At 49.3% G+C, this 15,149-nt stretch overlaps 7 protein-coding genes across 7 annotated transcripts; 3 read left to right on the forward strand and 4 right to left on the reverse strand.

Moving 5' to 3' along the window:
- Positions 1-323: 323 nt before the first annotated feature.
- On the forward strand, positions 324-2,516 carry EI90DRAFT_2924046 (methylenetetrahydrofolate reduct; the record flags this gene model as incomplete). Its single annotated transcript, XM_039054842.1, has 7 exons — positions 324-410; positions 463-533; positions 587-1,358; positions 1,417-1,593; positions 1,644-1,910; positions 1,962-2,180; positions 2,226-2,516. The coding sequence occupies 7 exons, from the start codon at positions 324-326 to the stop codon at positions 2,514-2,516; spliced, it is 1,884 nt and encodes a 627-aa protein (XP_038914920.1).
- A 413-nt stretch (positions 2,517-2,929) lies between these two features.
- On the forward strand, positions 2,930-4,561 carry EI90DRAFT_3155384 (translation initiation factor 3 RNA-binding subunit; the record flags this gene model as incomplete). Its single annotated transcript, XM_039065993.1, has 7 exons — positions 2,930-2,940; positions 2,996-3,048; positions 3,096-3,184; positions 3,246-3,561; positions 3,617-3,964; positions 4,017-4,052; positions 4,110-4,561. 7 exons carry the CDS (start codon positions 2,930-2,932, stop codon positions 4,136-4,138), a joined length of 882 nt encoding a protein of 293 aa, XP_038914921.1. The 3' UTR covers positions 4,139-4,561.
- A 29-nt stretch (positions 4,562-4,590) lies between these two features.
- On the reverse strand, positions 4,591-6,463 carry EI90DRAFT_3155385 (Alpha/Beta hydrolase protein; the record flags this gene model as incomplete). The annotated part of the gene is made up of 8 exons (XM_039065994.1): positions 4,591-4,667; positions 4,722-5,127; positions 5,180-5,256; positions 5,317-5,492; positions 5,548-5,612; positions 5,673-5,908; positions 5,966-6,137; positions 6,212-6,463. The coding sequence occupies 7 exons, from the start codon at positions 6,461-6,463 to the stop codon at positions 5,077-5,079; spliced, it is 1,029 nt and encodes a 342-aa protein (XP_038914922.1). The 3' UTR covers positions 4,591-4,667; positions 4,722-5,076.
- Positions 6,464-7,345: 882 nt separating this feature from the next.
- EI90DRAFT_3155386 (uncharacterized protein) lies at positions 7,346-9,310 on the reverse strand. Its single transcript, XM_039065995.1, has 3 exons — positions 9,221-9,310; positions 9,065-9,157; positions 7,346-9,011 (listed from the first exon to the last, which is right to left on the reverse strand). Exons 1-3 carry the CDS (start codon positions 9,253-9,255, stop codon positions 7,502-7,504), a joined length of 1,638 nt encoding a protein of 545 aa, XP_038914923.1. The 5' UTR covers positions 9,256-9,310; the 3' UTR covers positions 7,346-7,501.
- Positions 9,311-9,444: 134 nt separating this feature from the next.
- Positions 9,445-10,352, reverse strand: EI90DRAFT_2997252 (60S ribosomal protein L30). Its single transcript, XM_039056237.1, has 4 exons — positions 10,158-10,352; positions 9,975-10,100; positions 9,706-9,853; positions 9,445-9,648 (listed from the first exon to the last, which is right to left on the reverse strand). The coding sequence occupies exons 2-4, from the start codon at positions 10,096-10,098 to the stop codon at positions 9,582-9,584; spliced, it is 339 nt and encodes a 112-aa protein (XP_038914924.1). The 5' UTR covers positions 10,099-10,100; positions 10,158-10,352; the 3' UTR covers positions 9,445-9,581.
- Positions 10,353-11,764: 1,412 nt separating this feature from the next.
- Positions 11,765-14,206, forward strand: EI90DRAFT_2924032 (uncharacterized protein; the record flags this gene model as incomplete). Its single annotated transcript, XM_039054841.1, has 10 exons — positions 11,765-11,791; positions 11,843-11,919; positions 11,979-12,034; positions 12,102-12,340; positions 12,391-12,430; positions 12,496-12,553; positions 12,609-12,809; positions 12,884-13,531; positions 13,591-13,702; positions 13,775-14,206. The coding sequence occupies 10 exons, from the start codon at positions 11,765-11,767 to the stop codon at positions 14,204-14,206; spliced, it is 1,890 nt and encodes a 629-aa protein (XP_038914925.1).
- A 125-nt stretch (positions 14,207-14,331) lies between these two features.
- Positions 14,332-15,096, reverse strand: EI90DRAFT_3125268 (uncharacterized protein; the record flags this gene model as incomplete). Its single annotated transcript, XM_039063811.1, has 3 exons — positions 14,332-14,622; positions 14,676-14,723; positions 14,842-15,096. The coding sequence occupies 3 exons, from the start codon at positions 15,094-15,096 to the stop codon at positions 14,332-14,334; spliced, it is 594 nt and encodes a 197-aa protein (XP_038914926.1).
- Between the last annotated feature and the right edge of the window lie 53 nt (positions 15,097-15,149).

A 15,149-nucleotide genomic window follows, 5' to 3' on the forward strand; every position in this document is an offset into this window, starting at 1 on the left:
TTCATGTTTTATGCCTTCCAGTTTCCCCCACTTTCCTGGATTCACTCCTTTCTTCCTTAGCCGGCAGACTGCTGAATTATGTCAAAGCCAACCGAGGGGTTGGATCACCAATTTAATCGCCCAGCGCTTGGCTCAAAACATTCGATCTGTCACGTGGTGGTCAGTTATCATTCAACCTGAATCATTCGATAATTGGGATCCACTTGAAAATTTCGCTAATCCCGTCCTTCCTTCACTTGGACAACGTCTGTTCATTGGACTATCGTGCTAGACGTACCTACCTTACGGTGGTATCACCCGCTGATTTCAATTAACGTAACATCATGAAGATCTCAGCTAAAATTTCTGAAGCGGAGAAGGAAAAACGTGTGTGGTGGTCGTTCGAGTATTTTCCTCCTAGAACTGCTCAGGTTTGTCGTCATTGTTACCTACTTTGTGACGGCGTTTGATCGTAATCCTCAGGGCTTGCAAAACTTATTGGATCGCATTGAGCGCATGAGGGGATGGGGCCCTGAGTTCATAGACATCACATGGTGAGTCATTCTCGAAACATGATATTTTAGGCTACCTGTAAGCTCGATTTTAGGAATGCTGGTGGACGCACATCAGACTTGTCATCGGAACTTGTTCGGACTTGTCAGAGTTTAATTGGCATTGAGACTTGCATGCATCTTACCTGTACCAACATGCCTGAGGAGAAGGTTGATATAGCATTGAAAGAAGCCAAGGCCCATGGATGCCGTAATATACTCGCTCTGCGCGGCGACCCACCAGCAGGCCAAGATCACTGGTCGTCCGTCGAAGGAGGATTTGAACATGGTATAGATCTTGTTCGCCACATTCGCACGCAATACGGCGACTACTTCGACGTTGCCGTCCCCGGATTTCCTCAACAAATCACACTACCCCCCGAAGAATTCGCTCAGGAACTCAAATGGCTGAAGGAGAAGATTGATGCTGGGGTTAATCTCATCTTCACCCAAATGTTCTATGATGTCGATATCTTCATTAGATGGGTAAAGGCTGTCCGCGACGCGGGCATCACCATCCCTATCATCCCCGGAATTAACCCGATCCAAACTTGGAACGGTTTCCTCCGTGCCACTCAGCTGGCGCAAACCATCATTCCTCAATCCTACCTCAACGTGTTGGAGCCAATTAAAAACGACGACGAACGAGTGCGAGCAGAGGGGATAAAGTTGGTTTCTAGATTGTGTCGTGACATTCTGTCTGCCAATATCGGTATCTCTGGCTTGCACTTCTATACCATGAACCTTGAAAGGGGCACAAAGATGTTGCTTCAAGAACTGGAGCTTGTTCCTAGGGTGGAAGTCATCAGACCGTTGCCCTGGCGTCAGGTGAGCACGATGCACATGGGTGCCATGAATCTTTTTGACACGACTATTACCCTATTAGTCTCTCACCCCTTCTAGACGAACCGAAACTATCCGTCCTATTTTCTGGGCGAATCGGACCCAGTCGTACTTGTCACGAACAGAAAATTGGGATGAGTACCCGAATGGCCGTTTTGGGGATGCACGCAGTCCGGCGTTCGGCGAACTTGACGGATACGGCGTATGGATAAAGCAGACGGTGGGCACCTCCATTCCCACCTTCAGGTTCTGTTATTGAATAGCCCCTAGAAAGACCAAGCCGCTGAGATCTGGGGACATCCTGTCTCAATCGCTGAAATCAACGATTTATTTGCCAAATTCTGTATCGGAGAGGTCAAAGCTCTTCCATGGTCTGATCAGCCACCATCTGCTGAAACCAGAGTCATCGCGTCGCAGCTTGCACGAGTCAACACTTTGGGTTACCTCACAATCAACTCCCAGCCGGCAGTGAATGGTGTACACAGTGGCGACCCAGTGCATGGGTGGGGTCCCACTAACGGATATGTCTACCAGAAGGTAGTGCTCGCGCTCCTCTTTAGGTTCATCCCAACTCAATAGTTCTTGAAGGCGTACCTTGAATTTTTCGTATCTCCATCTCAGCTCAATACTTTGATATCGCGTATCTCACGAGAGCCTTTGATGACCTACTACGCCATCAACAACCAAGGCGACCTGAGAACGAACAACCACTCAGATGGCCCGAATGCGGTGACATGGGGTGTTTTCCCTGGGAAGGAAATCCTTCAACCCACAATTGTTGAAGCTGTGTCATTCATGGCTTGGAAGGTGAGAAGATTGTCGGATGCGGTTCAGTGTTTAATCCTCCTCTAGGATGAAGCTTTTGAGCTCGGCCGACAATGGTCGCGACTTTATGAACCTGACTCACCCACCCATAAACTTATCAGCGAAATAATGGACACCTATTTCCTAGTGAACGTTGTTCATAACGACTTCAAGGACACTAACCTTATCTTTGAACCGTTCTTGATGGACGAGAAGCTCGCAAAGGTTGACTGTGATGTGATTCCGAATGGCGGTACAACGAATCATCTAGACATTTCAAAACCAAGCGGTTTGGACAAAATTATCAATGATGTTGCTCGTGGACTAGTTTTATCTTAAAGACATTGCCGTTGCATTCGGCTCGGAACATTTCGATGGATTTGCGTCTCTTGCCAGCTCCATGGTTCAACATCCATAGAGCATGCTTTACTTATCAGCTTCACCTATTCTTCCATACACCTCACTCCGTTTTCCATTCATATGCACGATACACCCATGTTAGGCACCTTAAGAGTGCGCCTGCTCAACGCAGTCCATACCGAAGCTGTTGTTCATCTATTGACTTTCTGTACCTTTCAAATGCGCATCTACGTGTCTTTATCCTCGATACATTTTTGTCTTAATAATCACAATCGGCCCAAATACGATGGCGCTTAGCAATATTATGAGTACTTTTTGGGAAAGTATTTTCTGCAACAGAGTTTTGCACAGGCACGTGAATCCGACTTCATAACTCTACCCAATCGCGCCCGATGTCTGCAGCGTACGGATTTCATGAGTCTTCTTGTCGTTAAGAACCGCTGAAACACTGAAATTAGAGTCGACTCCAATCCACCAAAACAGTCATGGGCGGACGAAGTTGAAGATTTTGGTATGTTCGTAGTCATTCGCGGTTTGTGTCCTTACGCTTCGCTCTAGACGATCTCAAGCCATTGGATACCATCGATGCGAATGGAATACGAACGATCGTGGAATATGTTACTAATGAGGCTGGGAAAAAAGTTAAAGTGCGCTGGTTTCCCTTTACCGGCCACCGACAAACGTATTCACGTACTGTCATATTCAAAGGTCACTCGAAAAATCAGGCGAACGCTCCAAACATCCTTGGTAGATCACGTAGTTGCGGAGCGAAAACAGTGGGCGAAGTTCGGTGAAGACAAAGGCAGGAAGGCAGGACTTGACAAGGCCACCACCACTGTAGCGGAACGTGTCGAGCTCAAGCTTAGTGCCGGGAACAAAGCCGCAGAGCAGGAGCCTGATGAAGAAGCTAATATCAAGAAGCAACTTAGCGGAAAGAAGATTATGTGCCGTTTGTGCCAGGGAGCCCACTTTACCTCAAAATGTCCGCACAAGGATGTCCTTGCACCATTAGGGGGCGATGCTGGTGAGTGCTCCAAGCCTAAAGGTCCTGCCGATTTTGTTATCGACCACTATTTTAGCTGATTTAGGTACCGGGCATGACGATGATAGCCCCGCCGACGCAGGGCGCGCTGCTCCTGCTTCCAGTGGTAAATACATCCCGCCATCGATGCGCGCCGGTGCCGGCCGCGGTGCAGGCGAGACAATGAATCGAAGCAGCCGCGATGACCTTCCAACTTTGCGAGTGACAAATGTGTCGGAGGATGCAGCGGAAGACGACTTGCGAGAGTTGTTCTCAACATTCGGGCGTGTTGCCCGCGTGTTCATCGGAAGGGATCGTGACACTGGTATTGGCAAAGGATTTGCTTTTGTCAGTTTTGAGGATCGTGCACATGCTCAAAAGGCGCTGGAAAAGATGAATGGATACGGTAAGCCTTTGCCGTTCGGTTCATCGTAACACTCCTGAAACTTTGCGTCCAGGTTATGATTCTCTTATTTTGTCAGTTCAATGGTCACGTAAGTCGAACCGGTATTTCGTGTTTGTAACTAGCTCATTTACATTCGTGAATGTAGAGCCCAGAGAGTCTCGACCTGGCCCTTAGTTCATACTGGTCGCAGGATGTCATGGATCCATGTTGTACTAGCTGCTTCGCCTCTTTGATTCGAATCTAACGCATTGAATTTCTTCACGCCATCGCGAAACAACTCGGACATTTCAAAGGACTGTTGGTTCTCCCCATCGATCCCCAGGCGAGGCTGCAACTGACGCTATGTACACATCACTCGGCTTGCATATGTCAAAGTCGTTATTAGGAAGTGAAGAAGCGTGGCGTATGGGTGTCAGTGACTCCGGAATGTCTCCGAATTCCGAATTCATCTAGGCTATGACTTTTCAGAAATAATTGGAAGCATGGCAGGGGCCGGCTTTAGCTAACCCCCCGAAACGTTCCAGCCCCAACGAGGCAGCTGGACTAACTTTCAGCAGAGTTTTGGCTGGGATTGATGTCGTCCCTCGCAACCTAACTGCCTCTAATGACTACTATATTAGCGCCGCCGCGCCGTTAAGCTTGAATGAGTTGAGCTCCGTTTTGGGGACCTTATGAATTGGCGCGCAGTCCAGCATTGTGAGCGCTTGGGTCAGATGAGCATGTTGCATTTTTCCTCTAGAGCGCATGACTGACGCACAGTATGTTTACTGAAAACTATCTTGCTAAAGGTGATCGTGAGTTGGGACTAGTACGTCGTTTGCAACTTCTATGGCTTTATGCTCGTGCTGAGTCTCATCTTGCATCCGTACTTGGGATATTGGACGTTTCAATAACTGGTCGCACACATACCACATCCCAAGAGGTTACTGACATGGAATTTCTATCGGTGGTTTCGGTAGTGGCGGAAACGGCTTTATAGACGAAACGGTAATGGTGCAGCATGAAGACCCTCCAATAAGCACGAACGATGGATGGCAATAGACCTAGAAACACCTGTCCAAGAATATGCTAGAGCATCTAGTACGTTTCAATTGCAGAAGTCCGGGAATGAGCTATCTCGACTTGTGGACCTTTCTCAAGAACTCGATCACTCGTCTGTAGGCCTGCGAATATGAAGTGTGCATGAGAGGTGTAACAAGGCCAATCAGGACATACCTCGGTCCTGCGCGCATCTTCCCAAGTGCCGTCTATCGCTGTCTTGTCCCAGGCGTGGCCAACATCAGGAATTTGATCTGCGAAATCGTGGGCTAGTTTATTTCGGTCAACCTTGAAGAGAATCGGCGACAACTCACGTTCCTCGAGATAAATGCCAGCATCTGACTCTTTGATCCCAACGGCGATTAATTCGCCCCCCAGCTTGATGTTGTCCAACTCCCCTGTAACTATGCAGATTTTCTTCGGGAAGTCTCGGGGATCGTCGCAGAGGGGGGAAATCCGAGGGTCTGAGCGGTGGTATGGGGGCTGGACACTATTGGTACTAGTGAGTAATAAAGATACCTGCGGGAAACGAAGACGGTTGCTACATTGCTGCATTGAATACTTCTAGGACAAAGGAAGAAAGAACTGGAGCAGTTGATCCCTTGCGTGGCTAGGAATCAACATTCAGTGAACCCGAAGGAGCAGAGGACTCTGGAATAAGGGGCCCTGCCTTGAGTGGGGGGCCAGGGGGCCTCGAAAAGTCCCCCGGAGGATACATAAGGACCAGAGCTTTTGGCTTCCCCTTGACATTAGGGGAGGTGCAAGAAGTCGTAGTAGCAAGAGCAGCGCCCGCAGAAAAGCCGCTCATTGTGAAGTTGGAGAGATCATAATCTGCACATTCTTTAAAGACGTGATCGACGACGTCGACAGCATCGTTATAAGCATGTGGAAAGGGGTTTTCTGGTGCTGCTCGAGTATTAGGACCAATGTTTCCGATATGCAGGTGCAGAATACATATCATACCTTTGGCATAATCACAATCCAGCACGTAGGTGCCGAGCTCGTTCGAAAGGAGTTCACAGAAATCTGCATCGATTCCGAAACCCTGGAGAACGAACCCGCCACCGTGGAAGTTAATGTGCACAGGTCGGGGACCTTTGGCTGCGAACTCCTCAGGGGGTTCCCAAACGCGTATCTGCAAGTGTACAGAAGGATAACAGATCACACGGATCGTCTGCAGGTTTCAACGAATCTGTGCGGAATTCCAACCTTTATCAAGCGCGAGCTTTTGGTTGAAGGAATTGCATACTCCCTCGTATATTTATGATACGAGCGCTCCCATGCGAGTTCACGCCCAAGAATGTATCTTCTGAAGGTTGTATGCCAGGCGACACCAACACGGAAAATAACCGCCAAAATCTTCACCTGCAGATAACACAAATGATACGAAGCACGTTGCAGAAGAGAAGGGCTGGGAGGGAGTTTCGGGATGGCCAAACGGCCATTCCACTCAATAGCCATGATGAGTGCTGAAGTTATGGGACATTTTGGCAATCGGGGGTTGCCAAACCGTCAGGGTAAACAATTTAATTACATAAAGGTGCCTAGGCATGTGACCAAACCGCGCGAACCTCCAGGCAGCCTCAGACAACCACATACGAGAAGCTCATGAGACGCCCCAAGGAAATCGCTAGACTCGCGAAATTTTTGAAAGCTTCCCGTGCAGCGGATAAGCACTCGTGACAAACTTGCACCAGGTTGACGCATGAAGAATGTTGGACCGGGAGAAACCAGGCCGCAACGTACGCACTAGAGTAGAGCCGCAACGAGGGATTGAGGATTTTTCAATCCCATTACATACATATGTTGTTGCGGCAGCCCGGTGCCACGCAAGGGGGCGTGGCCGCAGGCAAAGCGCTGCCGAGTGGCGAACCCTTCGTCGCACAAAGCGTCAGAGGCGCTAGTTTCACGTTCACCGTTTCCTTTCGTTGTCGTCTTTGCTATACAGTTAGATAGGCTGTAAGTAGGGCAAGGATTACCTGTGTGCGATGGCCCAGCAACGCTTGACATCCGCTCTAACGCTCCCGTTCGTCTGGGTCTTCCCTGAGATGCTTAACAACATATACATACAGACACCCAACCCCAATGTTATCACAATCCCACACGCCAGAGACACCCATGATGCCCTCAAGTTGTATGGCACATTGCATGTCACGGTGTGCTAAATGGGATAGCCACACTGCTGCGTGATAATGAGACCGCAGGGTAATACTTATTTAACCACACGACAATGGCACTTCAATGTCTGACCATGTAGTTGCTCAAACAATTACCTGAGCTGGGGAGATTCCAAGAAAGCTCTAAGAATAGTATGGCGGGATCGGCCTCCGAAGGCATTAAAGTGCTTGAGTGAACAATGGCATGGATGACATGGAGAAGTACAGAATATTAAATGGTACAGAAATATTAGTACGGAAATGGATATACAGTGCAACCGAAAGCAAACGGATAGCTGAGACTAGTTTACCAGCCAGCCCCGATAAGAGAGCATGCAGACCTCTACGCCTGCTCATAGCTAAACATGTAAGGAACTGTGTCATCAGCAGCTGAGAGCTTGATTTGGCCTGGGTACTCCTTCTCCGCTAAGTGTAAGATCTCCTCGGCTATGTTTGAGCTGTCTCGCCAGGTCTCATCGTTCAGTTGAACTCTGAAGGGGGTCGCGTTACCCTTCTCGTCCTTCAGGTCAACTCTCGCCTTCATTAATGAACGAATCATGTCACAGAACTTTCCGGGCTGATTCGCACATGCTGTATCCAGGAAGTAGACAAACTTGAGGCTCGGTAAGCGGAGTGGACCATGGAGGTTTGAAGAAGATTCGATGAGGAAGGAGAGCACACCGCCAATAGACGAACCCACCCCACAACCGAACTGTTCGACAGTAGGGTGAGCGTGGAGGAAGCGCATAGCGGTGGTAGGAGAAAAGGCATGCGACGAGATCCAAGCTGACCGAAGCTGTGGGAAACGCAGTCTGTCACCCAAGCCTTGCTCAGCCCAATGCGAATTCGGTGAGCGAGCGATGATGGATAGACTATAAAGACGTGGGAAATCCATGTGCCATAGGATACTCCGTTGTTCGTCACTGTTGTCAGGGATGTCTATGTCCAGGACCTCCAAACTATCTGAACGGAACTTGGGCATCTGAGTCCCACTCTCCACAAGGTCATCTTCGCCTAAGTATTGCACCCAACGCAACCGCTTCAGGTTAGGACAGCGAGCAACGAGGCGAACCACGTCAGCGGAAGGGCGTCCTGCGAGATTGTCAAGGTCCAGGTGTGTTATTTTGGCTAAGACGGCTTCATCCCAATCAACAACGTAACGCTGCCCGTTAAACTCAAGTCGGTAATGGGGTGGTGCGAAGTCGTCTATTTCGAAAAGCTTGACACGCGGCGGCCCTTCGTCACCGGCTTCGTCGTCGTCCTCCACATCTTCACTCCTTCCATTCATCCATGTAAGCTGTCTAAGGTACGGCATGGGGGTTTTTAACGGAAACAGGGATTTGGCTCCGCTTGGCTCGTTCGTCCGGACAATGAGTTTATGCACCCGGGCGAAGTACGGTGCAAGAGCGGTAGTCCATTGGTTAATGTGTTCGGAACTCCATTGTATGAAATCGTTCTCCAGGACGATCGTCAGACGTAAGGGTGCCTGTTTGGCTCGATCCAAGTAAGTATACATCATAGGGTCATAGGACCCTGCTTTGATGGTAGTTCGGGTCCATAGGAAAGGTGCGTTGATGGCTACTTCGCGCCAATGATGACACGTCGACGTGATGGTTGATAAGAAAATATATTCGTCCTCGGCTTCGATACAACTTTCTGCTCCATGACGGAAAATATCCGCCAGTAGGCCATCGGGAAGGCGGCATAGTGTGGAGGACATGTTGACGACCTTATTTAGGCCACACGTAGCCAGAGATAGCTCATGCTGTACTGCCTTGAGTGTGCGTTCAATCGCAGCAACTTCGGCGCTTAGAGCATATACTTGCGCGTCCCACTTGCCCCGCGTAGTCTGACTACAATCGGAAGTAAACGTAACGGCGCTGAGATAATTCCAGAAGTGGCTTACTCTGCAGTTTCGATGGCCAGGTTCAGCGTCCCTTTCACTGCGTCGCTCAGAGCGTTGCGAGCACGAAGTGCGGATCGCAACCTTTCCCTGACCCTATCGGTGTATAACAACTGATCAGTATAGGACTATTACTATGTGGAGAAGGCTTTCGCCCACGTTGCAGCGTCCTCCATCGCAGGGGAGCTTGACATTTAGTATTGATCTTGTTCACAGTCCTTTGCGTGACTCGTGGGGCTGAGGCTCATTCATTCAATATATAAGGAATGCAATAGCGCCTGAGCGCAGGTGCTTACATACCATGACCAATCACAGTTGCTAAAACCCACCTTCCACTGATCTTCGGAGCATGTACGAAACAGATGAACGTTAATAAATTAACACACCGACGTCTCGTTGATGGCGGTCATGAAAAACTCATATTTTAAACGCCTGCACTGTGATTCAACATAAACTAAACATGGTCGTAAAAAGTGCGAAATGCGCAGGGCGCAAATGGAGAGTCAGACAATCCAACTGCTCATTGTTGAGCACCCTCAGCGATTAGCATGATATCACTGTCACCAGGATCAGTCACTGTGATAACACTGATAGATACAGAATATCAGAACATGGCCAACACTTCCAAATGACGGTGTGCTCACCCAATGCGGAACATCTTCCCGGCAGCGGTCCCAAGTGCCAAGTTTGTCCCATTGTAATGGTGGACCACTGTCTTCGACAACATGGCATAGTACTCGAGCTCAGACTTGCGGAGTGGTGGGCAGTTGGAGGCAATCATGACGAGTTTCGCTGACGGTATGAAACATTGAAACGACAATTTACGGTCCATGGTAGAAGAAAAGGTATCAGCATAGGGGACCTTCTCAGCCTCATGCTCCAGTCCCCGGAGGCAGAAAACGATATAACTCGCCTTGCCCACTGCGCATCTGTTTCAAGGCCGTCTTGTACCCGAAGGTGAATTTTCCTGACCGAATCACTAAGCCGAGACGAGCCCCGAAGGTTTCGTGGGCCTTTCCAGACTTCTTTCTTGCCATTTCTAAACACGAATCAGCGTAAAAATATTACGGTGTACTCGTAAAAGGAGGAAGCTTACCTGGTGTAGATGCTTGCTGAAGTGCTGAGAAGTTGGAAAGAAAGTTGAGCTATACAGATTTCGCGGCTGGCTCCGGCATTACGGTCACATGTCACCAATCGTGAGATGAATCGCAAGAAGACTAGTTTCTTCGCTCAGGCAAGGCTCGCCAGTGTCTTTCGGATCTATAAGCTTGAATATGTGTTCTAGATAACAAAATTAGAGGGATTGTGAGCGTAAGTATACTTACTTAGATCCGATGTCTCATGTTCAACACCGCCGCCCTCCGCAACCGTTTGTGGTATGGCCGATGGGGCGTACTGTTTGGAATCGAATCCAAGTCATGATGCCGCTCCGGCAACATGTTTCACGTACGGTACAGATGCGCAGCATCTCACACTTATTCCGACACCGAGTAGCCTCTTGTGAAAGTCTGGGTCCACGAGGCCTGAGCACAATATCAGTGTCATTAGATATCGCGCTCTCAGCCCACATATCACGCATATACATTTACAATGTGTGGCGCAAGATGAAGAGCAGAAAGGCAATCCCCGGCTCACGCATTGTCAACTGGCCTACTTCGACACCCTATATTCCATTCTTAACATAGCCTTATCATAGTATAAGTACCTTGTATTCACAGCTAATGATAACGTCGATCCCGTCCCTCATCTGAAACATCCCCCGAGTCTCATCCTTAATCCCTCATTATGTCGCGAGTACAACCGCCGAGCGCTTCGCCCAGATCGGGCCAGGCATAACAACACGTACAACCGCCCCTCTCACGCGATTGCTACATCGCACTAGAAATGGCTGGTGCGCAGCCTTGGCCTTGTGTGGGAAAACGAGGATCAATTTTAGGAGGAAAAAAAGGCTTTGGCAGATTGTGAGGTTTGAAAAGCAAGGTAACCCATGGGGGGATAATGGACTGGGGCCCGCCCTGAGCGCCAAGACGCATTTGACTCCCTGTTAGGCGTGCCGGAGTAGGGTGTGCTTTCACTATCTGACAGCATCCCCCAATCATTCGGTCCCGTATTTCTTGGGGGCGATCTTTAAACAAGTTCGTTGAAAGTCGAGCAACTTGGCTAGGAGCTAAATTGATATCGTTCCTGGAAGCAGCACGACGCCGCTTCGCACTCATTGGGTTTCAAACTCTGATGGATGGGAAACTGAATCTCTGAACTTTAGAAGGCGGCGCCAGAGATCATTTAATTGATGGAAGAAAAATTGGCTCCAGCGAATAGTGCTAGTTCCCCTGCACGGTGGAGTTGAGTGCCATCACCCACGCACAAAGTGCTCACCAGGAGGTGCCAAGGTTGCTTCGAAAGCTGTCTGTTTGGATAAGTTCCTTGAGTCTCTTGAATCGTGGGAGTAGCAAGTGATGAAGCAACGCGCAACCTGTGGATTTTATAACAGTTATTGTGGCCCAACATCGCCATGTGTAAGCCTCCCCAAAATAGGTAATCAATTGAAATTCATTACCGGACGTTCAGGACTCGCGACTTTGGCCTTGCTCTATATCAATGTAACGCAAGCGCAGGCTCTGCAGGTGGGGGCTGTTCACCTGCTGAATATTAGCGCTGAATCAGTTGGCTGCAGCTGAGCTTCCCTCCAGGTCGACACCAGATATGCGAGTCGAAGAAGGGTTTCAACCCGTAAGTTCCATCATTCAACGACGCAACGACGCAAACCCACCTTGGCTGTAGCCATCATATGTTTTACCACATCCGTACAGCGAAGACACTGTACTTCCTTCGTTGCTGAAGCGTTTGGCTCCTGAACCGTAAGCGGTTTTTTCCGAATGATGGGGAGTAATCTAGGGCCTATAGTTATCCCTTAAAGGTTGAGGAGTAATATCGAAAGGGATCTCATCCGCTGGGGCGAAGATATTCGGGGTCGTGAGTGGGATCCAGCTTCTATGCATTCGGAAGGATCCCAAGCCTGACTGGTTGTCGATCTTGGCAGCCATACAGAAGATCGGTGCACTCGTTGATCAGCCTCATACCCAACCTTGGGTCCGGCAGTACGACAACTATGGAAAGCGTATTGACGAGCTTTTCACTTCAGAAGGGTGGAGGATCATCAAGGCGATCGCATTCAAGGAGGGTCTCGTGTCCATTGCATATGACCGTGCAAAGTACGCCGAATGGGCCAGAGTGTACAGTTTTCTCAAGATCGCTGTCGGTTCTCCCGATTTAAGGATGGTATGTCTGATCTTTCGATCTTATCCCTTATTGATACGTAATTGATGAAGATTATGTGTCCATTCTCCATGACGGATGGATGCGCTCGAGGTAAGCTTCCCTGACCGCATGCAGCATGTTATTGGGCGCCGTTCTGATGCCGAGTTTCCCCGCAGTCATCGAACTCTACGGGACAGCTCAGATGAAATCAGAGATATTACCACGTCTTCTCTCGTATGTCCCCAGCACACTGGCGATTCATCCGTTTGCCGATGAGCGACCAATCTAGGCGGGATCCATCGGTTGGTTTCACATCAGGCCAGTGGATGACTGAACGACCCGGAGGCTCTGATCTCTCACAAATTGAGAGTACTGCATCCCGGACGCAAGAGCACGGGTTTGGAAGCGAACTGTGGCGCATCAATGGCTTCAAGTGGTTTTCATCTGCGACAGATGGTGATATTTCCCTCGCTCTTGCTAGAACCGGCGAGTGATTCGGGATTTGCAGCTTAAAGATTACTCACTTATTATTCTCTTGTTAGGATGCATATCGCAAGGCTCAAGATCATTATCTCTGTTCTTAGTCCCCGTCAGGGTGCCACTTATCCCTGGTCCTCCTGTAGGCTCGATTGCACTGGGAATCAATGCGCGAACCATCCCTCAGCTGCAGCCTGTGGATACCAAGCTGAATGGGATCCGCATCCATAGGCTCAAGAACAAGATAGGAACCCAGCCCGTCCCCACAGCAGAACTTGAGCTGCATAATACGCAAGGATATCTTGTAGGGCCGCTCAATCAGGGCATTAAAAGCGTGATTCCTGTCCTCACCATCACACGTCTTCACTCTGCCATCATGTCCATCTCATGTCTAGGACGATCACTTCAGATCGCCAAAGCTTATGCCAACGTTCGAGTGATCACCAATTCGAACGCTGAAAGCGGAGGGACGTTATTGCGTAAACTTCCCTTGCACACCTATACACTTGCCAAAGCGTCTGTTCTCTACAGAGCTCTTACCCATATGGTGTTTGGAGCGGTAGTATTGCTGGGGCGATCCGAGAACGGCAACGCCTCCGTAGAAGAATTCGCACGGTTGAGATTGCTCATTCCTGTAGCCAAAGGTTTTGCTTCGAGCTTCGCAGTCAGCGGGATGGAGGAGTGTATGGCTTCCATGGGCAGTCAGGGATACATGGAAGAAACAGGTATTGGAAGGTCTGTTGCCGTTGTGCTATTTCAAACTGGAACCCAATGACGAGTATTATCCCATCTAGGATGATACGTGACTCCCTGGTAGAGAAAATCTGGGAAGGAACTGCGAACGTGCTTGCCCTTGATGTCCTGAGGGCGTGTAAGGACGCGGTAGCTCTCGATTCTTTTTACGCAGTGAGCTCAGCTTGATTTTTATTTTTTATTTGCTGTATCGGAACTCACTGGCAGTGTCTTTCTTTTCCAAAGTGGGGCAATGGGCTAGTCGAAAGAGCATCATGCCTAGAAGCTTTTAAAACTGTGGAGTTTCAACTTGACGCGTTGTCGGCATCGCTACGCCTTGTCGCGCAGCTCCGCACGCTACTTGTTGGAAATGAGTCTCTCGATCCAATTTTTCCACGCCCGTTCTTCTACTTTATCGGCGAGGCTGCATGTGGGCTCTATCTCCTCGAACACGCGCTCTGGTCGGCTTTCCAGATTGACATCGCTGAGGCAGATGCCAGGATCGACATCGAGGCTTTCGCGCAGTGGACAAATGAAGGGCCATCTGTGAATGGTACTAATGGGGGTGGAGTGAGGAAAGCACAGGAAGAGGTCGAACGCGTGCTGGCCAATGGGAGAAAGGTTCAGTCGGCGTGCGAGATGCTAACTTACGGAGTCCGCCAGCCTGCAAAGTTGTAAGCCACCCTCATGGACAATCAGCAGTTTAGATGAATTTGTGGCCACAAGGGCTTTCGATCCCTTGATTACATTGGCTCAATACAGGTGCACAAATCAGAACAGTATTCCAAAGTTGAATGGAGGAATCAAAGTTTGCTCGTGTTGTATCTTCGACCAGCCGACATGGACGTTGAAGTCGAACGCGGTTCTTTGGACCCTCCATTCGTGATTTGCAATTGGTTCTTGATCTCCTTTTCTTCCGCCTTCTCCCCCGCAAAAAATGTCCTGGAGAAGTGGGTATCGACAAATTCCTCTACTTTGTGGATCTTGATGGAGCGCTCAGAGCTGAGGGCGTCAAGTTCGTACCGACAATGGTGGAACAGTACATATTCTTGAAGGAATGGCGTCCCAAAGCGCGAAGTTGCGCGGCCAACAACCTAGGTCGGGATACTAAGTTCATGTCTCGGCAGTCGGTGAAGATCAAGCACACATGCGTAACGACACATCCATTGCACTCATAGATTTTCAAGACTTCAGCCTGTTGTCCAAAGTAGGGTTAGCATCGCCATGACGTGCCGGCTGAGGGAAATGCGAATGAAGTTCACCCTTAAGTCTGGCAGCAGATATTTTATATATCGATTGTGCTTTTGCCACACCTTCAACGATTTAGGCGGAATACCGGCCGATGCGGGGAAATACGAGTATTCAAAGTCCCCAAGTGAGGTCGCAAGATTGTACATCCGCTCCAAATCCCAGTTCTCATACGCGGCAAGCCAAACTCGAACATGGGAGATGCACTCCACCGAGGTAGGACAGGTAGCCTCATTAGATGGCGATGGCACGGCGTGAGCCTGACCACTTGCTGAGTGTCTGTGAGGTGAGGATCGAGGGGAATGATGACGCACAGGCATAGGGATTATATTATGGGTCAAGATGGTGGAGTGAAATCTCAGTTATGCAGACA

The sequence above is a fragment of the Cantharellus anzutake genome, assembly GCF_015039405.1.
Source record: "Cantharellus anzutake strain C23 chromosome Unknown EI90scaffold_31, whole genome shotgun sequence".
In the NCBI taxonomy this organism is placed as follows: Eukaryota; Fungi; Basidiomycota; class Agaricomycetes; order Cantharellales; family Hydnaceae; genus Cantharellus; species Cantharellus anzutake.

What these genes read in the sequence shown, in the direction of transcription:
- EI90DRAFT_3155386 (XM_039065995.1), bottom strand. Translation starts at nt 9,255, where the DNA reads ATGTCAAGCTCCCCTGCGATGGAGGACGCTGCAAC. An exon ending in GCGATGGAGGACGCTGCAAC is followed by an intron (nt 9,158 to 9,220) that starts GTGGGCGAAAGC and finishes ATACACCGATAG; the next exon opens with GGTCAGGGAAAGGTTGCGAT. An exon ending in CTGGCCATCGAAACTGCAGA is followed by an intron (nt 9,012 to 9,064) that starts GTAAGCCACTTC and finishes TTCCGATTGTAG; the next exon opens with TCAGACTACGCGGGGCAAGT.
- EI90DRAFT_2997252 (XM_039056237.1), bottom strand. Translation starts at nt 10,098, where the DNA reads ATGGCAAGAAAGAAGTCTGGAAAGGCCCACGAAACCTTCGGGGCTCGT. An exon ending in ACAGATGCGCAGTGGGCAAG is followed by an intron (nt 9,854 to 9,974) that starts GCGAGTTATATC and finishes TCATACCGTCAG; the next exon opens with CGAAACTCGTCATGATTGCC. An exon ending in GGGAAGATGTTCCGCATTGG is followed by an intron (nt 9,649 to 9,705) that starts GTGAGCACACCG and finishes TGTATCTATCAG; the next exon opens with TGTTATCACAGTGACTGATC.